This window comes from Trichechus manatus, unplaced genomic scaffold (assembly GCF_000243295.1).
Source record: "Trichechus manatus latirostris isolate Lorelei unplaced genomic scaffold, TriManLat1.0 scaffold00073, whole genome shotgun sequence".
NCBI classification, from domain to species: Eukaryota; Metazoa; Chordata; class Mammalia; order Sirenia; family Trichechidae; genus Trichechus; species Trichechus manatus.
In genome coordinates, this window is record NW_004444009.1 from 4868366 (window position 1) to 4893102 (window position 24737).

Sequence of the window (24737 nt, forward strand, 5' to 3'; positions counted from 1 at the left end):
GCCCAGCCAAGTTGACGACCTTAACCATCACACCACCTTACAGAAAATAAAGATTATAAAGGAATTCTGTAAACAATTGTACACCAACAAATTAGCTTAAATGAAATGGTCAAATTCCTAGAAAGAGACTAACTATTGCAGCTGACTTGGGGAAATAAAAAATCTGAATAGACCTTTAAGAAGTAAAGAGATTGAATTAGCGATTTAAAAAAAAAACCCACAAAGAAAAGCCCAGATCCAGATAAATTCACTGCTGAATTCTATCAGATATTTAAAGAATTAATACCAATTATTCACAAACTCTTCCAAAAAACAGAAAGGAACACCACTTCCCAACTCATTTTATGAGGCCAGTATTACTGCGATCCCAAAACCAAACAAACACATCACAAGAACAGAAAACTACAAACCAGTATATCTTAGAAATATGAATGAAAACCCTTAACAAAATACTAGCAAAGTGAATAGCAGCAGTATATAAAAAGAATTATACACCATGACTGTCTTAATTATCTAGTGCTACTATAACAGAAATACCACAAGTATATGGTTTTAACAAACAGAAATTTATTTCCCATAGTTTGGGAGGCTAAAAAGTCTGAATTTAGGGTGCCATCTCTAGGGGGGAAGCCTTTCTTTCTGTTGGCTCTGAAGGAAGGTCCTCGTCTCTTTTGAGCTTCTGTTCCTGGGTGATCTTTGTGTGACTTGGGATCTCACTTTCCCGATCTCTGTTCCTTACATGTTTGTTTAATCTCTTTAATATCTCAGAAAAGATTGACTCAAGAAATATCCTATACTAATCCTGTCTCATTAATATACCAAAGACAGCCCATTATAAATGGGATTATAACCACAGGCATAGAGGTTAGGATTTACAACACATTTTTGGGGGACACAATTCAGTCTAGCATAGTGACCAAGTGGGATTTATCCTAGGAATGCAAGGTTGGTTTAACTAATTCAAAATTTCATTAATGTAATACAGCAATAGAATAAAAAGCAAAAATCACATAATCACCTCACAAGACATAGAAAAAGCATTTGATAAAATCCAACGCCCTCTCATAATAAAAATACTCAACAAACTAGGAATAGAAGAGAACTTTCTTAACCCAGTTAAGGGATCTATGAAAAACCCAGAGCTAGCATCACATTTAATAGTGGAATACTAGATGCTTTCCCCCTCAGATCAGGAACAAAACAAGGATGTCTGCTTTCACCACTTCTTTTCTACATTGCACTGGTTCTAGCCAGGGCAGTTAGGCAAGAAAAGACATGAAAAGGCATTCAGATTGGAAATGAAGAAGTAAAACGATCTCTAGTCACAAATGACATGATCTTTTATGTAGAAAATCCTAAGGAATCCACTAAAAAGCATTAGACAACTGGATTCAAGAAGATTGCAGGATATAAGATCAATGTCTTAGTTATCTAGTGCTGCTCTAACAGAAATACAAGTGGATGGCTTTAACAAAGAGAAATTTATTCTCTCACAGTCTAGAAGGCTAGACGTGTGAATTCAGGGTGCCAGCTATAGGGGAAGGCTATCTCTCTGTCCGCTCTGGGAGAAGGTCCTTGTCATCAGTCTTCCCTGGTCTAGGAGCTTCTCAGTGCAGGGACAAACTGTTCTCCTGGCTCCTGTTTCTTTGTGGCATGAGGTCCCCCTGTCTCTCTGCTCACTTATCTCTTTTATATCTCAAAAGAGAATGACTTCAGACACAACCTGAACTTGTAGATTGAGTCCTGCCTCATTAACGTAACTGCCTCTAATCCTGCCTCATTAACATCATAGAGGTTAGGATTTACAACACATAGAAAATCACATCAGATGACAAAATGGTGGATAATCACACAGTACTGGGAATCATGGTCTAGCCAACTTGACACATATTTTTGCAGGACACAGTTCAATCCGTGACAGTATATGAAAATAAATTGTATTTCTATACACTAGCAATGAACAATGCAAAATGAACTTAAGAATGCAGTCCCATTTACAGTAGCATCAAAAAGAATAAAATACTTACAAATAAATTTAACAAAGAAGTACAGAACTTACACTCTGAAAACTATAAAACATTGTTGAAATTAATTAAGGGAAAAACATTCCACGTTCATGAATTGGATGGCTTAACATTATTAAAATATCAACAGATTCAGTGCAGTCCCTATCAGAATCACCCCCGACCTCTTTATAAAAATGACAAGCTGATTGTAAAATTCATATGGATTGCAAGGGACCCAGAATAGCCAAAACAGTCTTGAAAAAGAACTAAAGAGGAGCACTCATACATCCCAGTTTCAAAAATTACCACAAAGCAACAGTAATAAAGACAGTGTGATACTGAGAAAAGTACAGACCTATAAAACAGTGGAATAGAGGAGTCTAGAAATCCATACATCTGTGGTCAGCTGATTTTTGACAAGGATGCCAAGACCATTCAATAGAGAAAAAATAGTCTTTTCAGCAAATGATGCTGGGACAACTGGACAGTCACATTCAAAAGAATGAAATTGAATCCTCACCTCGCACCTTATACAAAAATTAACTCAAAATGGATCAAAAACCAAACCAAACCAAACCTGTTGCCATTGAGTCGATTCCAACTCATTGCAACCCTGCAGGACAGTAGAACTGCCCCATAGGTTTCCAAGGAGTGACTGATGGATTCGAGCTGCCAACCTTTTGGTTAGCAGCCAAGCTCTTAACCACTGTGCCACCAGGGCTCCCAAAATGGATCAAAGACCTAAATGTAAGAGCTGAAACTATAAAACTCTTGAAGCATAGGGATAAATTTTCATGACCTTGAATTAGGCAGTTGTTTGTTAATTTGACACCAAAGCACAAGCAACAAAAGAAAAAATAGAAAAAAAAGTATATATTTTTGAAAAAATGTCTACTCAGATCCTTTTTCCATTTTTTAATTAAGTTACTTGTCTTTTTATGATTGAGCTGTAAAAGTTCTTTATACATTTCTAGGTACAAGTTCCATATCACATATATGATTTGCAGATGCTTTCTCCCATTTGTGAGTTGTCTTTTCAGTTTTTTTTAAAAATTGTACTTCAGATGGTTTACAGAACAAATAGTTTCTCATTAAACGGTTAGTGCCCATATTGTTTTATGACAATGGTTAACAACTCCACGACATGTCAACACTATCCTTTCTCAACCTTGAGTTCGCTATTACCAGCGTTCCTGTCCCCTCCTGGCTTCTAGTCCCTGTCCCTGGACTGTTGTGCCCCATTAGTCTCATTTTGTTTTATGGAGCTGTCTAATCTTTGGCTAAATGGTGAACCTCGGGAGTGACTTCATTACTGAGCCAAAAGGGTGTCTGGGGACCACACTCTTGGGGTTTCTCCAGTCTCTGTCAGGCTAGTAAGTCTGGCCCCTTTTTGTGAGTTAGAATTTGTTTTGCACTTTTCTCCTGCTGTGTCCCAGACACTCTGTTGTGATCCCAGTCAGAGCAGTCAGTGGTGGTAGCCGGGCACCAGTCTGGACTCAGTCTGGTGGAGGCCGTGGTAGTTGTGGTCCATTAGTCCTTTGGACTGATCTTTTTCTTGTGTCTTGTTTTCTTCTCCCTTACTCCCGAAGGGGTGAGACCAGTGGAGTATCTTAGATGGCTGCTCACAGACTTTTAAGACCCTATATGCTACTCACTAAGTTAGAATGTAGAACATTTTCTTTATAAACTGTATTATGCCAGTTGAGCTAGATGTTCCCTGAGACCATGGTACCCACAGCCCTCCACTCAGCAATTCAGTCCCTCAGGGAGTTTGGCTGTGTCTGTGGAGCTTCCATGACCTTTCCTTGTCCAAGTTGTGCTGGCTTCTGCAATACTGTGTACTGTCTTACCCTTCACCAAAGTTATCACTTATCTGTTCAGTATTCCCCCCACCCCTCCCATCCCTCGTAACCAACAAAGATTGTTTCTTTTTATATGTAAACTTTTTCATGAGTTTCTACAGTAGAGGTCTCATACAATATTTGTCCTTTTGTGATTGATGTATTTTACTCAGCGTAATGTCCTCCAGTTTCATCTATGTTATGAGATGGTTCACAGATTCATCATTGTTCTTTATTGTTGCATAATACTCCATTGTGTGTGTATACCATAGTTTGTTTATCCATTCATCTGTTGATGGGCATCTAGGTTGTTTCCATCTTTTTGCAATTGTGAACAGTGCTACAGTGAATGTCGATGTGCATATGTCTATTCCTGTGACGTCTCTTATTTCTTTAGGATATATTCCTAGGAGTGGGATTGCTGGATTGTATGGTATTTCTGTTTCTAGCTTTCTAAGGAAACGCCATATCATTTTCCAAAATGGTTCTGTCGTTATGCATTCCTGCCAGCAGTGCGTAAGAGTTCCAATCTCCCCCCACAGCCTCTCCAGCATTTGTTAGTTCCAGCGTTTTTGATTTGTGCCAGTAATGCCAGCATGAGATGGTATCTCACTGTGGTTTTAATTTGCATTTCTCTAATGGCTAGTGAACGCAAGCATTTCCTCCTGTGTCTGTTGGCTGCTTGAATGTCTTCTTTGGTGAAGTGTCTTTTCATTTTCTTTGCCCATTTTTTTTAATTGGATTATTTATCTTTTTGTTGTAGAGGTGTTGGATTTTCTCATAGATCTTAGAGATTAGACTTTTTGTCTGACTTGTAATGTCCAAAAATTTTTTCCCAATATGTAGGATCTCTTTTTCCTCTTTTGGTGAATTCTTTTGATGAGCATAAGTGTTTGAGTTTTAAAAGATCCCAGTTATCTAGCTTATCTTCTGGAGTTTGTGTGATGTTGATTATGGTTTCTATCCTGTTAATGCCGTGTTCTAGGGCCTGTAGCATTTATCCTATTTTTTCTTCTACAAACTTTATAGTTTTGGGCTTTATATTTAGGTCTTTGATCCATTTTGAATTAGTTTTCATGTATGATGTGAAGTATGAGTCCTGTTTCATTTTTTTGCAGATGGATATCCAGTTTTGCCGGCACCGTTTGCCAAAAATACTGTTCCCCATTTGATGGACCTTGGGCCCTTGTCAAAGATCACGTGACCTTAGGTGGATGGATTTACCTCTGGGTTCTCAGTTCTGTTCCATTGGTCAATGTATGTGTCGTTGTACCAGTACTAGGCTGCTTTGACTACCGTAGCTGTATACTAGGTTCTGAGGTCAGGTAGTGTGAGTCCTCCTACTTTATTCTCCTTCTTCAGTAGAGCTTTACTTATCCGGGGCTTCTTCCCTTTCCATAGAAACTTAATGATTAGTTTTTCTGTCTGTTTAAAGAATGTTGTTGGTATTTGGATCAGGATTGCATTGTATTTGCGCATTTCTTTGGGTAGAATTGTCATTTTCACAATGTTGAGTCTGCTTATCCATCAGCATGGTATGTTTTTCCATTTATGCAGATCCCTTTGGGTTTCTTGCAGTAGTGTTTTGTAGTTTTCTTTGTGTTTTGTAGTTTTCTTTGTTTAGGTCTTTTACATCCCTGGTTAGATTTACTCTTAAGTATTTTATTTTTTTAGAGGCTGTTATAAATGGTATTGTTTTCCTGATTTCCTTTTCATCATTCTCTTTATTGGTGTATAGGAATCCAACTGATTTTTGTATGTTTATCTTGTGTCCTGCTACTCTGCTGAATCTTTCTGGTAGCTCCAGTAGTTTTCTCGTGGAGTCTTTAGAGTTTTCTATGTATAGTATCATATCATCTGCAAACAGGGACAGTTTAACTTCTTCGTTACCAATTTGGATGCCCCTTATTTCTTTTTCTTGCCTTATTGCTCTAGCTAGAACTTGCAGCACAATGTTAAATAGGAGTGGTGATAAAGGGCATCTTTGTCTTGTTCCTGTTCTCAAGGGGAATGTTTTCAGCCTCTCTCCATTAAGAATGATGTTGGCCGTTGGTTTTGCATAGATGCCCTTTTATTATGTTGAGAAATTTCCCTTCTATACCTGTTTTATTGAGAGTTTTTATCAGGAATGGGTTTTGTACTCTGTCGAATGCCTTTTCTGCATCAATTGAGATGATCATGTGATTCTTTTCTTTTCCTTTATTTATGTGGTGGATTACGTTGATTGATTTTCTAATGTTGACCCATCGTTGCATAGCTGGTATGAATCCTACTTGGTCATGGTGTATAATTTTTTTGATATGGTGCTGACTTCTGTTGGCTAGAATTCTGTTGAGAAGTTTTGCATCTATATTCATGAAAGATATTTGTCTGTAATTTTCTTTTTTTGTGGCGTCGTTGACTGGTTTTGGTATCAGGGTTATGCTAGCTTCATAGAATGAATTCGGAAGTGTTGCTTCCTTTTTTATGTTCTGAAATAGTTTGAGTAGTACTAGTAGAAGCTCTTCTCTGAATATTTGGTAGAATTTTCCAGTGAAGCCATCTGGTCCAGGGCTTTTTTTTATTGGGAGTTTTTTAATTACCTTTTCAATCTCTTCTCTTGTTATGGGTGTATTCAGATTTTCAACATCACTTTGTGTTAGTTTGGGTAGGCATGTGTTTCTAGAAACTTATCCATTTCCTCTAGGTTTTCAAGTTTGCCTGAGAATAGTTTTTCATAATACGTCTTTTCACTTTTTTAATGGTTTCCTTTAATCACAAAAGTTACTAATTTTTATGAAGCCCAATATTATCTACTCAGTTTCAGGACATTAGCTCATCTAATACCTAAACCATATTTAAAATTTCCAGTTGACCCAAAATGCTGTTTGCAGCTACTTTATCCAAACCAGTGTCCAGTCCAGGACCACATGTTGTACCTAGTTGTTATATCCCTTTAATCATCATCTTTTTTTTTTTTTTTTTTTTAATCTGGCACTGTCGCTTTTTTATGATACTCACTTGTTGAGCAAACCAGGCCAATTATTTTCCAAGATGTCCCGTCTTCTCAGTTTTTCTGGCTTAGTTGAGGTGCCATTTAGTTTGTTGCTTTATCCCTTTTAGTTCATGTAAACTGGAAGTTTATAGCTAATGAAATCAAGTTTTGGGTAAAACATTTCATAGGCGATGTTGTATTGTAAACTTCATGTTGCATCATTTTACAAGATCTGTAAAATCTGATTGACCTATTAGTGGACCATTACTGATATTAAGATGTCTCCCTGGATTTGGGTGATGACAATTTGATCCCTGCGTTTGTACAGTTATGTTGTACCCTTTGTGATTAAAAAGTAATCTATGTGCTGTTTTGGCTGTATGAATGTCCAGCACCCCATCATGCATTTATCTAATAGTTTTAACGCCAATTGATAATCTTTGTCTGAACTTATAATTTCATTAAAATTATGAAGTTCTGTTTTTCTGAATCTTTTGTTCTGTATTTACTAGCTTGCATTCTTCTGTGAAGTAGAGCTTTTACATATTAACTGGGATTATTTGTTTACTCTGAATTTTAGTTTCTATTGGAGAGACTAGATAAATACTTAATTCTTAAAGTTGCCCATTTTCAAAATAAGGATTTAATAGCTGCCTGAAGTTGTGACAGAGGTTTTTTGTTTTTGTTGCTTTGTTTTACTTTGTTTTTTTAGTATCATTTTCTACTTACAGCTTTTCATTGATTCAGTGTATATAGTTTTGAAAGTCAAAGAGTTTTATGCCAAAGTTTATGAAGTAAAGTAGCAATTCTCTTACTCTCCCCTCCCTATCTTGATTCCTGTTTTCCAGGAAAAATATTTTCGAACCTTTAAGCTACTTAAGGTATTTACTTTCTGTTTCAAATTATTATGCTGTTATGTCTCATGTTTTTCCATTTTATTTATTATCTGTTGACTATGTATTGTGGAAGCTGAAGATTACGCTCTTTCATCTTCTCTTTTGCATATGTACAACATTCTCACATTTCCTTCCCTCTTCATTGCCTTCCCAAATGGTTCTGTCACAATTTTGATTAAATTAATATGCAGTGTTAGTGTTATTCTTGCTGAACTGCTCACAGCTGATTAGAAAACTGATCAGTTATCTTTTTGTACCACTTTTTTTCCCCTCTGCGTTGTTAGTTAATTTGATTTTTTTTATTTATTTAATATTCTATGTACCTATCATTAACTCAGGCGCCCTGGCGGTGCAGTGGTTAAAACGCTCAGCTGGTAACTGAAAGGTCGGCAGTTGAAACCCACCAGCTACTCCACAGGAGAAAGATGTGGCAGTATGCTTTCTTAAAGATTACAGCCTTGGAGACTGTATGGGGCAGTTCTACTCTGTCCTGTAGGGTTGCTAGAGTCAGAATCGACTTGCTAGCAATGGGTTTTTTGTTTTTTTTAAATCACTAACTCAATCCCAAACTTAAATACAACTGCAAACCTCCTCTCAATAAAGGCAAACACTAAAGATTATCTTTTCAGTTCCATTTTTTCTTTATAAGATCCCTTCCGGAACTCTCCATCCTCTCCTTCCTCTCTAGATGTGCCTGCTCCAGTTATTATCCTAGGACTTTTATTAACCATTATTAGGGAAATCCTTTTTGTGTTTCACAGATTGGATCCCCCATTTCCTATATCTCCTGCCTCTCTATTCCTTGGCATACTCCTTCATTTTGTGAGTATATCTACCAGAAGATTTCTGAGGAAGGGTGCAAAGAGGCAAAATTACTGAGATCTTACTTTTACCTTCACATTTAATTGGTAGCCTGGTTAGAATCAGAATTTTAGTTTGGAAATCGTTCTCCAGAATTTGAAGGCATTGCTCCACTGCTTTCTGTTTTCATTATTGCTGTTGAGAAGTATGATGTTATTCATAGTATGTTACTTGTTTCTTCTCTGGAAGGCTTATGATCTCTTCTTTATTCCTGGTGTTCTGAAACTTTACAGTGATGTGCCTTGCTGTGGTTTGGGTATTCCATGGGGTCGTTGAGTCTAGAAATTCATGTCTCTCAGTTCTGGAAAATATCTTGTATTATTTCTTTAATAAGTTCTCCCTCTGTATTCTCTGTTCTCTCTTTTAGGAACTCCTTTTGGATGTTGTACCTCCTTGTTTAATCCTCCAAGTTTCTTATTTTTTTCTCTCTTATTTTTGATCTTTTTGTTTTATTTTCTGGAAGATTTCCTCAATTTTCTAACCCTTCTTTTGAACTTTCTGTTTCTACTGTCATATTTTTCATTTGGATGTAACAGTTATGTAAGTACTATTTCCTGTTCTCTGAATATTCCTTTTTATAGCATTCTGTTTTTGTTTCAGAGGTACCATCTCTTCTCTGGAGCCCTGGTGGTGCAGTGGTTAAGAGCTGTGGCTGCTAACCAAAAAGTTGGCAGTTCGAATCCACTACCTGCTCCTTGGAAACCCTATGGGGCAGTTCTACTCTGTCCTGTAGTGTTGCTGTGAGTTGGAATTGACTGGATGGCAACAAGTTTGGTTTTTTTTGTTGTTGTTGTTGTTTATAACTTCTCTTCTCTGAGAGTAGTAATTGTGTTGGGATTTTCTTTTTTGTTTAAGTTTAATATTTCCTTCTGTTTCCTGCATTGTCTATTTCTTGAGCATTTATTTGTTTTGCCCCTTTTTTGTCTTCATTAGAGTCGTTCCTCACTTCCTGGTGGTCTTTAGCTGTCCAGCTGTATTTACAAGAGAGGAACTGAAAAGCTAATGGGAAACTTTGTGTGCATGAGCAAGGCTTACTGCTTAGCAGATCTTGGAGCAGGTGATAGAATAGTGGCCTGCTATAGATAGATTTTGAAGTAGGTGGTAGAGCAGGAGCCCAGTTATTTTTTTGGGAAACCTCCCTCAGTTATCAGAATCTGTACCTCCTTTGGTTTGGACCTCTTATTTTCCTGGACAGGAATCCTCCAGGGGTATAAGCTTGGGTGTCTGTGTTTTGGAAGCCAATTAATGGCAGAGGGCTAGAGCTTTCACTGTTGCGTGTGACACTTTAACTAAATCCCCTCTTTTCAGTTGCATCTAGGATTCTGGAGTCTAGAAATTCTATTTTAGCATCCAGAGAGTAAACTTCCTGCTGCTATGGTTGTGAAGAAATCATCACCTTGCTATGCTGGCTGAGCAAGTAGTTGTTGTTGATTTGACTGTTCTTATACATACTTCTAACCCAGCAGACTCTTTTTACACCCGTTTCACATATGACCTTTAGAGATATTTAGGACCTCTGATATCTGAACCTTCCTGGTGTTCTGTGATAATAACAACAACAACAATAATAATAGCTAATATAGTAACTCATTTAATCCTGCCAAGTAAGTACTACTATCCTCGTTAAATAGGAAATTGAGGCAAGCACCTACCCAAAGTGTTCTAGCAGGAACGTGGTGGACTCAGGATTTGAAAAAAATTAGCCTTTCTTGAATCTTGCACTGCCTTTCAGTATAGTCCAGCTTGCTTTATATTAGTTACCCCATTCCTAGAAGCCATTACATTTCTCTTCTCTGCTAACTCAGTTACTGTTAGTCCATGCTTTTCTGCTTCATATTTTTTTCTCCTGTTTGTCTCTGTGTTTATACCTATTGTATTTTTTCACTGTCATTTTGGGAACTGAAGGTACAGAGGTTGATACTTGTGTTCAATCCATGTTTTCAACTGGAATTTCTCTTAAGTTCTTAAATACTTTGTCTAGTTTATACTTTGTTTTGTTGTTTCTTCTAACATCTCCATGACTTATTTATGCTTCCATTGTGCCCAGGTTGCCGGACAGGTGAAGCAAAATTGACAAAAGGATTTAATCTAGCTGCCCGGTTCATCATTCACACAGTGGGACCTAAGTACAAGAGCCGCTACCGAACAGCAGCAGAGAGTTCCCTGTACAGCTGCTACAGAAATGTGCTTCAGTTGGCAAAGTAAGGCTTCCTCATTTCCCGGACATCTCATGCCATACATAGTTAAAGGCCCTGGCTTTAAAGATGAAACCTAACTACAGAAGTTGAATTTTTAGGGACTTAGATAATTTAGAGGGACCCTATAGGTAAAATTATCTTTTCAAACATAGCAGGCTGAGTAGAATAGCACTGGGTGGCTTGACATCTTAACCTATTTCCATTTTACATAGTCTTTAATTGGAATATGTATATATATCCCCAAAGTGGTACAGTTAAATTATATGTTGATATAATTATTAAATAGTGTAATTAGGTTAACTGTTATAGTAGATTTGTTGAAGGGGTTGTTGTGAGTTGAAATTGACTCAATGGCAACGGGTTTGGTTTTTGGGGGTGGGGTTGAAGGTGTAAGGAAGGAGAGGTTGAATTGTATTTTGAAATTAGTTACTTATTATGTATGTAGTATGTATGTATTATGAATGTTTTTGGTACAATTTTTGTGTTTTCTGTTTGATTGCAGAGAACAGTCAATGTCTTCTGTTGGATTCTGTGTCATAAATTCTGCAAAACGAGGTTATCCTCTAGAGGATGCAACACACATAGCACTTCGTAAGTAATATTAGAGATGCTGTGCATAATATGAGTCTTAAAATTTTATTTATCACTAGTTGCATAGTTAGGAGTCCCCAGGTGGCTCAGATAGTTAAGTGCTCAACTGTTAGCCAAAAGGTCGGCAGTTTGAACCCACCCTGAGGTGCCTCATAAGACGGGACTGGTGATCTGCTTCTGAAAGGTCACGGCCTTGAAAATGCTATGGAGTAGTTCTACTCTGCACACATAGGGTTGCCATGAGTTGGAATCGGCTTGGTGACAACTAACAACAATAGCTGTATAGTTATAGCCAAAGTAGATTAACTAATCATGGCACCCTGGAGGGAAGTTTCTGTTGATAGGAGGCGGGGCTTTCAATTTATTTTCTTGGGGTGACATTTTTGTCCACTTGAATGAAGGCTTAGAAGACTTACTTACTAGCTTTGAAAATAATACCAAGCTGGGAATTAGGTTCAATGCATTGAATAGTTGAGTCAAAATTCAGAATAATCTTAGCAAGACTAAATTAATGAAGTCAGAACAAATTTCATAATATCATATTTGTATAGCACTTTGCAGTTTAAACAATAGCTTTCATAACTGGTATTTAAGTATAAAACCCTACATTTAAGTTTAAAAAACATCTTGGCTCAGTCATTATGAACCCACATGTGATATAAAATATGTGATATAAAAATATGGTGTGTAGCTCAAGAGGGGCCATAATTCCTACTGTATTATATGTAAGTTCAGACCACATCTGGAGTTTTGTATATAGTTCTGGGTATCATATCTCATGAGATAACTGACAGACTGGAGGGCAAGCCATTTGAAACATTAGTACTGTTTCTCCTAAAGGAAAGCATGCTTTCAGCAAATATGATGCCCATCTTCGAACATCTGAAGGATTCTCATTATGGATTTATTCTCTGCTGGCCTTTTAGAGCAACAGTTCCTAACTACGTTGAGAATCTGATGGAAGAAGAGCTACAAACCATTTCCCTATACATGTGTACAGAATGCGCATGTTATTTCAGGAAGTTCACAGATCCTTGTAAGGACTGTGGATAAGAACTCCAGCTTTAGAAGCAGATCTAAGACCAAGTTACAAAGAGGAGAATTTGGTCCTATTTGAGATAGGACTATCTGTAATACAAAGGTATTCTTTTAGTGAACTTCTTGTTCCTGGGAGCATTCACACAGAGGCTAAAATGACCATCTACTGCAGGTATTATAGAAAACATTCCTTATTTGGGAGGGAAACTGTACTGGACGATCTTTAAAATCCTTAAGAATCCTTTCTGTCTCTAGAATTAAAGATGAGGATCTGAAAGTCTTATATCAACCCAAAATTACAAAGATATTTGAACATATAAAATTATTATTATTATATAACTTACAATTTAGGGTGAGGTATTGTTCAGTCTTACATACCTATTTTTAAAACTAAGATCCTTTCTGCTCAAAGATTTTTTAGTAAGTTTATATTTTGCTTTTATAGTTATAGTTTTCTTGCACGCACATTACGTAGACCGTGAGCTTCTTGGAGGCAGGAAGCTTATCTTTTCGTCTTTGTATTGCCGTTGATTCTGTATGCCAAGAATGCTTGACATATGGTACATGCTCAAGAAATATGTATTAAATAAAGGGGCAAATAACAGTTAATTTTCTTAACAACTCACCAGGGATCCTTTTAGGTGACAGGTTATCCACTTTACAGAGGCTTAGCAGTTTCTCGTGTTCCACAGGTTATGCAGACTTGAGACAGACATCCAGGCCTTCTGACTCCCAAGTCCAGTAACTTGTGTATTATACTAGATAATTCATTATTTTTGAGTTAAAACTACTTCAGTGGTAGACTGCTATGTTATAAAAACCAAAACCAAACCCACTGCCATCGAGTTGATTCCAACTCTCAGCGACCCTTTAGGACAAGAGTAGAACTGCCCCATAGGGTTTCTAAGGCTGTAAATCTTTACGGAAGCAAACGGCCACATCTTTCTCCTGCAGAGTGGCTGGTGGGTTCGAACTGCCGACCTTTTGGTTAGCAGCCACGCACTTTAACCACTGAGCCACCAGGGCCTATATATATTTTAAACAATGACTTACCAAAGCAAGCTTCCTGCCTTTATGTCATTTCTCATGGCAGGCTTCAGCACATCTCAATAGTCTTAGTAATAGTTAGTCCTTGCCCTATCATCTCATAGCTTGAGTTAAACTGCCTTTATGTTTCCATTTCTTTTTAAAATAATCATATGGATTAGAATTTAAAGAAGCAGCATCATATTGTAGACACAGCTCTAATAGGGAGTCAAGAAGATTGGGTTTTAGTCCCAGATCTACCAGTCCACTGTAGCTCAGTCACATAATAGAGTACCATAAGAGGTGTAAACTTGAGCAATAATTGGAAACAGCAGATAAAGAACAATAGTGGGTATAAGGGACTTTGATGAAGCAATTTCTAGAAATTGACTTAGACAAAAGGAAATGTGGAGCTCTTAAGGTGAGCAAGTTAACTTGTAATTTATAAGGCCCATTTGACTTATTACACCTTACATCTAGTAGCACAACTACAGCATCTCATTAAAAAATACATACACACAAATGCACACACACCCCTAGACAATTTTGCCCTTCGCTCATATACTCTGAAGCATTTGGAAAACAAATGGCACATACACTTTCGTAGCATACATGGGTCAAGAACAAATCTAATGATGTAGCTCTTAAGTTTTAGTATCAAAAGCTTTCTTATTAAACTGTTAACAGAAATTTATTTCATCGTATGAAGATTTTTTTTTTTCTTAGTTCATGTACATGTATTCTCCGGAAGAAGTCTAAAGAAACACCTGCATTAAAATAAAATTATCAGGTCATTTACTTACTCAACAAAAGTTTGAGTGATTAGTATGTGCTAGGCCCTGTCCTGTATATAAGAAGATACAGTAGTAAGGGAAAAAAGATGACAGTGTTTGTTCTTGTTGAGTTTTCAGATTGAGCATTTTAATGTCCCAAATGTCATTCTCACCATTTAAAGAGTATCCACTAAATGTTAGGTACGTGGCATTCTTGTTGATTGCAGAGACTCGTGCACGGATGAAATTTTGGACTCCTTAGAGCAGCAGTTTAGACTAACAGAACTAAAACTTTTTAGTCATTCCATCATCCTTTTTTTCGCCTTGTGCAAGATTACTTTTCTAAATGAGCTCTACCAAGGATATTCAGTTTGGTTACTATTTAACATTATATTTTCTCTTCCAAAGGAAATGCCACAATTCTACACTGGGAAACCAACTCTTATGTGTGAACATTAAAACTGTTATGTGTGGCATCGAAGTAAATAGCATTAAAAAAATCCAATTTTGAAAGCTTGTTTTTAAAAAAAATTATTAAAGCAGAATAGAGGGAGAAATGAAAAATGAATTTATCTAACAGCGCAAGAGTCATGAATGTTTAGTCTTTTGGCAAATGGTTCTATTCTATTAGCTTCTCAAGATACAGTGGTGAACAAGGCCAGCAATATGTAGATAACCAGAGCCATAAAATGTCAATTCAGTTACCAGTTACTTTTGAATGATTAGTTGACATATTCCTATGTGTGCTAGGCCCTGGTGATATTAGTCTAAAATATACTTGGCCTTCAAAAAGTTCAGTCTACCTATAAAATATAGTGAAAAGTTCACTAACAGAAGAATGTTCAAAAGGTTATAGGGGCACACAAGGAAAGATGGCATTCTGCCCAAAGGAGATGACTTTTGAATGGGTCTTGAAAAATGAGTAGGCATTCACTAAGAGAGAAGAATGGGGCTCAGAGGGGTGAGTGGTATTTTAGTCAAAGGTAACCATATAAGCAGAGGCAGAGCAACATAAAAGTTAATGGCACGTTCTGAGTATAGCAAAGAAGCTAATACGACTAAAGCATAAGGTATATGAGAGTAGTGATTGGAAACAGGACCAAGGGGTGGGAGGGGGAGGTTGGTTGAAGTCAGAGGGCAGAGAGCCATGCTAGGGACTTTGAATCTTAGCCTGTAAGCAGAGCAGAGTCATCAGAAGTGTTTAGTAAGAAGAGCAACATAAGGGAGTAACTCAGGCAACAGTGAATATGTAGACTTGGAAAAGAAAGAAACAGGTAGACCTTATTGTCAAAGTCCGTGTGAGTATTGAGATGCTGAACCAAGGCAACTGGAATAGAAAAGGAATAGATGTTAGAAATATTAGCAGTAGAATTAGCAGGACATGGTAATCAATTCAAAATGCAGGCTGAAGGAAGAGGTGAAGGAAGTATCAAAGAAAATTCAGGATTCTAACCTAGGTGACTATTTGGATGTTGCTGTGTATGTGAGTTAAAGAATAAGGTAAAGGAGCAGGTTTTCAGGAGAGAAGATGGGGCTCAAGTTTGGGCCTATTGGAGTCAGATTGGACACATTGAGTTTGAGGTCTGTGTAGGTTATCTGGGCAGATATGCCTAGTAGGCAGTAGGAAATACAGGTCTTTTTTTCAGGAAACAGTATAAAGATTTGAGAGCCATCAGCGTTTCATGTAATACCTGATCAGGAAATTAGCAAACTAAAGAGAGTATGTATATCAAGAAAATAAAAAATGTTGAAACATATTTAAGAAGATGTGGAGGACATTTTAAAAAGGTAGGAGCACGGGGGTTATGGACTAAAGCTAGGGCGATCTCCATAAAGTTAAAGACTGAGAAAAGGACATTGGGACTTATTATTAGGAAGTTTATGGGGCAAAAATCAGGATAACGTAGAAATTAAAAATAACAATTAAGCTTTGATTTGGTGGGGTTTTGTGGAGAGTAATGAAGAGCTGAATAGGACTCCTGATACTGTAACTGAATCATTGGAAAGACTGTTGTACTAGATAATTCTGACCAAAGAGAGAGGCCCTAGGAAAAAAGATTAATATGCTGGATAAGGGAGAACTATGGCCTGGCACTATTCTAGATGCTAGAAATATAGCAGTAAATAAAGTTTTTACTATTGTGGGGCTTTCATTCTAGTGCGTGGGGTAGAGAAGGGCAAGGAGAACAGACAATAAACTAGAAACTCCATAAAATGTCTGTTACAGGTGCTCTGGAGGAGAGCAAATAGAGGAAGGGTCTTTATAGTGGTCTGGGCAGGCTTCACAGCTAAGCAGAGAACTTAATGAAATGAGGGAACAATCCATTACAAAAATAAAACCTTAAAGAATTTGATTTTTCTTTACACAGAAGTAATTTTTTATTTATTAATTCTTCTGTTGTTTTTCTTAGGTACTGTAAGGAGATTTCTAGAGATTCATGGGGAGAACATTGAAAAAGTAGTATTTGCCGTCTCTGAACTTGAACAGGTATTCTACTAATTATGTTGCATTGTTTAAATCTTATTTTTAGTTGGATTTGTCTTTTTCTCATTGTTACTATCTGTTTAGTGAATTGCCAGTGGGAAAATCCTAATTCCATATATATTGTGTATCTATACATATATGTAGTGGCGTTTACAATCATTCATTGGGAAGGACTGTATATGAGAGATGAAAAACAGCTCAAGGAGGGGCATTTGTTCATATTTTCACTGCTAAACTGTTTCTGCCAGTGAAATCTTAACAAAGAAGAGTTGATCTGCTTTGCCCCCTAGGGCAACTCAAGGCATCACCTTAAAACCTAAGCACTGGATGTCTGAGAAGTATAACTGGAAAATGCTGCTATGCTGGCAGAGCTTTGCTATCTACATGACCTGGAAACAGGTGACAGCCTAGCCTAGGGGCTGGCACTGAGTAGGTTGTGAGGTTTACATGTTTTATTGTATATAGTTAGGGTTAGTATATATCAGTTTAATTGAGAGCTATTTTAGAAAACCGTTCTTAATTTTTATCTTATTAAGCTATATTTAGTTTTAGTGAGCTCCGTCCAATTCACTTTCAATTATTTCCCAATTCTGTGTCCTTGGGCAAGTTACCTTTGTGTGCTAGGGAACATAGGAATACTAATGGTATCTAATCAGAGGATGTCTGTGATAATTAAATGAGTTAATACCTATCAGGTATCTTTTCAAAATATGTGTAACTACATAAATGATATCTAAGTACTTTTGAATTTGATGAAATGAGACACAGATACTTTACTTGCTATCTTCTCTTGTTCTGGCTTATCCATTCATTCATTCTACCAGTGAACTTTCATTAAGTGCCTAGGCTATATTAGATTTACTGTATTAGATTCTGGTGATGCACCAGAGAACAAGTCATAGTCTTGTCTTCAAGGAGCCTATAGTCTATTAGTGGAGACAGACAGTTCAGACAAATCATGGTAATTGTGGTAAATGCATTGGTGGAGATAATGGGAAGAATGGGAACACTAACTCCAGCCAGTCATGGTCTTAGGAAATGCTTCCTATACAAGGTGATATGTAAGTTGAATTCATTCTAAAGGATAAGATTTGCCAAGGGAACGGCAAGTGGCAATATTCATTTCAAGCATGTAAGTAAGAAATATAGGGTGAGCGTGTTGCTGTTGCATAAAATATGAAGCTGGAAGTGGCAAAAATAAAAGCTAGTCAGGCAATATCACACAAGTCTTTGTGTCACATACTACAGAACTTAAACTCTATCAGTTAAGCATCAGAGAAACATAGAAGAGTTTTCAAGTAGACAAATGATATGGTCTAATTTGTACTGTAGCTGTGTAGAGAATGATTTGGAAGGAGAAAAACTGGTGGCAAGGAGAAGAGATTAGAGGTGGTTGCAGTACTCCAAATGAGAAATTATCAGGTTTGAACTAGGGCAGTGGTGCAGGTGAAATTTTTAAAATATTTAGAAAATAAATTCAGCTTGAGTTGGTGATTGATAGAATATATAGGTGAATTAAGGATAAATCAGAGGTTTCTGACTTGGATGAGAGAATAATGATGCCACCAATGACATCACAAGTAGAAAGGGGAAAAGGTTTTGGGGAGAGGAGCAGAGGAATTGAAGACAGATTCTTTTTTGTACATGTTGAATCTCAGGGGCCAGTGGAGCATCAAGAGCAGATGATTAGCAGGCCCTTACTCATACCAGTTTGAAGCTGAACAGTGGGGTCTAGGCTAGAGATTTGGCCATTGTCATAGACTAGAACACCAAGAACTGTTAAATAATAATAATTATGAAAAACTAAACCTGCATCCAGTGGACCCTGGTGGCATATTGGGGGTTAAGGAGGTGACAACTGAATCTTGACAGAGACCATGAGTATGATAAAGGTAAGGGATAGAGACAGGAGTGACAGGACTTAGGAATTCCAGGTTAAGTGACCTGCAGTTACCGGGATGGGAATCACGTTTTACATGACTGGCTAACAATATCCTTATCTTTGATACAAGAACACAGTAGAGTCCCAGACAGCATCTGGCCTGAGCTCAGAGTAGTGAGGTCTTAATTCTTGGTGGAGGCTGTTTTAACACTGTATGAAGCAGCACCAAGCACCACTGATGTCTGCTTTACTACATTATTTTTCATAAAATATCTTGCTTTTCTGACACAGGCTACCTACCAAAAGCTGCTACCTCTGTATTTCCCAAGGTCATTGAAGGAGGAGAGTCGGTCATTGCCACACCTTCCTACAGATATTGGAAATGCAGAAGGGGAGCCTGTGGTACCTGAACGGCAGATTAGGATAAGTGAAAAACCTGGTGCTCCAGAGGGTGAGTTTTCCTTTTTTTAATTTCCCTTTTGAGAAAGCAAAGGTACTGATAAAACACCAATCACCAAAGAAGTAGGAAGTCCAGCTTGATCTTTGGGAAGCTCTCTGTTGATATGCTAGTAGGACCAACACCAATTTAGAAGTTTTAGAGTCCTACTTTTTTTTTTTTTTTTTTTTCTACAAAAAAGATATATACATATACACACATACATAGTGTGTCAGATTTACGTTAGACGTTGGGGTTCAGTGGTGGATATAAGAAAATTCTCACCCTTACGAAGCGTATAGTCTCACGGAGGAGACTGCCAAGACACTAGTTAACTACCTTCTCATCTAAAATTTTCAACAGCTTCAACAGTGACCTCTAAAAGCCATGTACCTGCTGCTGTCACATGGATTCCGACTTATCACGACTATATAAGACAGAGTAGAATTGCCCCATAGGGTTCCCAAAGAACAGCTGGTAGATTCGAACTGCCAGCCTTTTGGTTAGCAGCCAAGCTCTTAACCACTGCACCGCCAGGCTCCCTAAAAGCCATACCCAACGTAAAATAGAAGGTCCCTAGGTGGCGGAAATGCTTTGCTCTGGACTGCTAACCTAATTGTTGGTGGTTTGAACCCACCCAGCAGTACTGCAGAAGTAAAGCCCTGGCAGTCTGCTTCTGTTTCCATCAAGATTACAGCCAAGAAAACCCTTTGGAGCACAGTTCTGCTCTGCACTCATGGGTTGTCATAAGTCAGAATCAACTCAACAGCAACTAACAATTTTAAATACTAAGACAAGAATATTATAACCATTTATTTTGTTTCTTTAGCTTGCAAACTCATGTAGGTTGAAGTATTCAGTAGAGCATGTTAGGATAGGAGCCCTTCTGAACCTGTTCTCTATGACAGCTTGTTCTGATCTCATGAGTACCTGTTTAAGGTTATAACTCCTTTCTGTGAAGACATGCCTGACAATCTTCAATGCTGGGACTTGATGTTGAAATTTAGTGGCTTAGGGAATTACTGTGACATTCCACACTTCTTTCAAAAATGAGCATCAGGTTAAAATCTGTAGAAGGCTACTCCTTGTCAGCAGTACGTAGACTCACACAACGTAAAGGTCAAGCATCAGGAAATTATAAATGGTGTGGCATCAGGAAATGTCTGTGAACCACGCTTTGCTGGGAGGGGCACCATGCACACTGGGGAGCCTCCAATAGAGTGACTATTGAAATATGCTCACCAAACCAAACCGGCTGCTGTCAAGTCGATTGTGACTCATAGTGACCCTATAAAACAGAGTAGAACTGCCACGTAAGGTTTCCAAGAGTGTAACCTTTACGGAAGTAGACTGCCACATATCTCTCCCACATGAAATATGCCCAGTCATTTGGAAATCCTCAGGCTTGCGATCACCACTATAGCATGTATCTCCTCCATAAAATGCATTTAGTATGACAAGAAGTAGTGAATAGCAAAACCAGTGTGAGATAGCAGTGCTGGACAGTAGATGAGACTAACTCATTAGCCAAGAGATCCCCTTCTATCTGCCATTCTCAAAGAGCGCTTGATTTGTGTTCATATCTCAGAAAAATACTCTTTCCTCATAGATATAGATCTTTTTGTTGTTGTGTGCCATCACGTTGATTCTGACTCATAGTGACCCATATGACAGAGTAGAACTGCCCCATAGCGTTTCCTAGGCTGTTAATCTTTATGGGGGCAAGATTGCCAGATCTTTTCTCCCTGGGGGCTGCTGGTGGGTTCAAACTGCCGCCTTTCAGTTAGCAGCCAGCACTTAACTACTGCGCCACCAGGGCTCCTTAGATATAGGCCCTGATGTTCGTAAATACTTTGAATAGTACTCTAAATCCGTTAAAATATATATAATCAGCTTTACTTTCAAGTTTGAAGGAAAAATAATTCATGGGTTTTTTGTTTTTAAATGAAAGCAGACTCTTCTAAGCTGTTGGCCTGTCATGGCTTGAAGGGGGCACTGAATAAATTTGTGGGAGTCCTAGCTAGATGACTTATGAGGCTGTACTTCAAGTGGTGGCATTGCCTTTAGGAGCTCCCCATGGGCTAGGGTTTTCTGTTTTTATTTTTTTCCTTTTACCCATTAAGGGAGTGGGCACCACTCTAAGAGATGATCTGTTCCTAAGGGACTGGCTTCCATGAGCCAAACTCACAATAATCATATGGTTAAATCAGAACATCAACTTGCTAATTCGTAGTGCGAACTGTAACTCTTATGGACCAGAATGTTTATATTGGCATGACCAGTGTAGAAAACGAAATAGGAAGCTAAATTATAATCAGAATGTTTCTTAATGAACATAGATTATACCCTGCTATCCTGATCCATCCATCTTCTGGCCAAGGGGCTGGACTTTACCAATCAGTCGAACAATGCCAGATAAATGCTCCCAAATTTTTATTTATTTATACTTTGGTTAGATACTGAGCAACAATCCATCCTTAAACCCAAGTATTGTATAATTCTGTCTTCCTGGTTATCATTACATTCCTCTCCTAAGGTTACACCCGGGTCACCTTGATTGATTCATGTATTCCTAAAATTTTTATCACATATAGACAGGCAATTTCTTTCATTATTTCAGTTCTACAGATGCCTAAATACGATTTCACTTTCATTCTCAAAGAATAATCTGACCCCAGTGTTTGGAGTCACCTCACAGCCATCCCACTGCAGTTTTCACAGTCTCTTGTAGCACTCGCTGCCTAATTTTGTCATAAGCTCTCTGTTGATAGTAGTGTTTTTTGTTACAGACCACCAAGAAGAGGAGGATGAAGGCTTGAGAGTTGATCTCTCTTTCATTGGCTCTCATGCTTTTGCTCGAATGGAGGGAGATATTGATAAGCAAAGAAGATTGATCCTTCAGGGGCAGTTATCAGAGGCAGCCCTACAGAAGCAGCATCAAAGAAAGTAAGGCAAACCCTTTTGGACTGAAAGATACACAAAGGCATGAGAAACAAGAAAGGGACCTTTTATCTGCTAAATGCATCTACATATATACGTATGTGTTCTAATTTTTGCCTCATGACAATTAAGTGAGGAAGATATTGTCCCCATTTGGTAGATGCAGAAACTCAAAGTTAAGTAATTTATCAGTGGTCACAGTTTAACATGTGTTGAAGCCAGTATTCATATGCATGTCTGATTTCAAAGGTCCTGCTCTGTCTACCAGAGCCCTGGTGGTGCAGTGGTTAAGAGCTCAGGCTGCTAACTAAGAGGTCAGCAGTTCAAATCCACCAGCTGCTCCTTGGAAACCCTGTGGGGCAGTTCTACTCCATCCTGTAGGGTCGCTATGAGTCAGAATTGACTGGACAGCACACAACAACAACTCTGTCTACCATATTGTAGTGCCTCCACGTGAGCATTTTAGTGTAAAAATAGAAACTAGGCACAAGAAGGACAAAGGGAAAGGCAGAGTTGCAAAGTTTTTACTATATTTATGATTAAAGTATAATCTACAGTCATATTACATTTAAAAAGATCTTTTATTTCTCCACAAATTATCCCAAGGACCTTATAAGGCATCTGGCCCATTCCATTTCTTCCAGGTGTTTTCTAAAACAAGAAACAGCTTCTGTACTTCTCTGGGTAAGCTTTTCCAAGCTTTCCAGGCTAGATGCTTTACAAAAATTTAAAGGAAAGAAAAAAGTAATCAACTACAAATGGCTAATGTAGGGTTAGTTCAGGAGGTAACATCTCATAGGGTTGTGATGAGCATAAAATAATATAATGAGCTTACCCAGCACCTGGTACTTAAAATGGGTCACTGCTTTTCTCTTTAATACTGAGCAAACTCATGACCTCTTTTACCTCTGAGTTTCGGTACATGCCATTCCTTTTCACTAAAATATGCTAATCCTTCAGTTCTTGCCCATCCTCCAAGTTTCAGCTCAGAAACAATTGCCTCTGGACACTTATCTCCTGCATCTAGAATAGGTGTCTCCTCCTGTATGCTTCTTTAACGGCCTGTACTTGCCTAAAGTGTAGAATAGCATCTATCACCCTGTATTGTAATGACGTCTGGTTGTTGTTACTCTCCATCTATAAAGTGGGAGTTGGGCTACATGATCTCCAGAGTCTGTTTCAGAATTAAAATTCTTTGTCCTGAGTCCATGGTCTTCTCTTTATTCTGATTTTATTTTTATAAATTAAAGCAAATTAGCCATTAGAGGGCACCAATGAACAGCTTTTCCAAAGTTCACTGTCAAAATCAAATGATAGTTTCAGTGGTTTCTAAGCTTGGCCACGTAGAAGAATCCTCTGGCAAACATTTTTTTAAATACATTGCCTGGGCTCCCCCTCACATGACTACATTGGGAACTTGACATCTACATATATTTTAAAACTTTTTCACGTCATGTCCATGTGCTTCTAGATTTGGGTCCCTCTTTTGATCTAGACCCAAGTGAAACCAAACCTACTGCCTTGAAGTCAGTTCTGACTCATACTGACCCTGCAGGATAGAGCAGAGCTGCCTCATACGGTTTCCGAGGCTGTAAATCTTTACGGAAGCATACCGTCACATCTGTCTCTCATGGAGCAGCTGTTGTGTTCGAACTGCTGACCTTTTGGTTAGCAGCCAAGCGCTTAACCACTGCACCACCAGGGCTCCTTTGATCCGGACAGTGAGTGGTTCTCAAACTTTTTGGACTCATATCCCTTTTGCACTCTTAAAATTATTGAGGACCCCAAAGAACTTTTGTTTGCATGAGTTATAGCTATCAATATTTATCATATTATAATTTGTTTGCTAATTTATTTAATATTAACAATGATAAACTCATTATGTTTTTATGAAAAATAACTATTTAAAAAAACTGAGAAGAGTGGCACAGTTACATTTTTGCAAGTCTTGCAGATCTTTCAGTGTTTGACTTAATAGAAGACAGCTGGAGTCTTCTATCTACATTCAATCTGTTACAGTAAGTTGTTTTGGTTGAAATATATGAAGAAAATTTTGCCTCAGATATACAGTTGGAAAAGGGAGGAGTATTTTAATAGCCTTTTCAAATAATTGGGGATATTCTTCTCTGATACTACATCAAAAAAAAAAAAAAACCCAAACCTGTTGCCATCAAGTTAGTTCTGACTCATAGCAACCCTATAGGACAGAATAGAACTGCCCGGTAGGGTTTCCAGGGAGTGGCTGGTGGATTCAAACTGCCGACCTTTCGGTTATGAGATGAGCTCTTTAACCACTACAGCACCAGGGCTCCTGATGTTACTGATGTTGTTAGGTGCCATCAAGGCAGTTCCAACTCAGTCTTTGTTATGCATGGGCTCATTGTTGCAGCCACTGTCAGTCCATCCCTTTGAGGGTCTTCCTCTAAGGAGCATTCTGGCTGTACTTCTTCCACGACAGATGTTTGTTACTCCGGCAGTCCATGGTATATTCAGTATACTTTGCCAGCACCGCAATTCAAAGGCATCAGTTCTTCGTTCTTCCTTATTCATTGTCCAGTTTTCACATGCATATAGGGAGATTGAAAACGCCATGGCTTGGATCAGGGCACCTTAGTCTTCAAGGTGACATCTTTACTTTTCAAAGCTTTAAAGAGGTATTTTGCAGCAGATTGGCAAACACAATGCGTCTTTTCTTTCTTTTTAATTGTACTTTAGATGAAGGTTTACATAACAAACTACCTTCTCATTAAACAGTTAGTACATATATTGTTTTATGACATTAGTTAACAA

At 38.0% G+C, this 24737-nt stretch overlaps 1 protein-coding gene across 9 annotated transcripts in view; it reads left to right on the forward strand.

Moving 5' to 3' along the window:
- GDAP2 (ganglioside induced differentiation associated protein 2) overlaps nt 1-24737 on the forward strand; it is a 115370-nt gene that overhangs the window by 43841 nt on the left and 46792 nt on the right. For all 9 annotated transcript variants that reach the window (XR_002824691.1, XM_023734863.1, XM_023734864.1 and 6 more), the window contains 5 exons: nt 10626-10779; nt 11279-11367; nt 16616-16692; nt 18863-19022; nt 21797-21953. Coding sequence is in view for 8 of the 9 variants with exons in the window: in XM_023734863.1 (XP_023590631.1) it covers nt 10626-10779; nt 11279-11367; nt 16616-16692; nt 18863-19022; nt 21797-21953 (637 nt within the window). In the remaining variant the exon portion in view is untranslated. The remainder of the gene's footprint in view (nt 1-10625; nt 10780-11278; nt 11368-16615; nt 16693-18862; nt 19023-21796; nt 21954-24737) is intronic.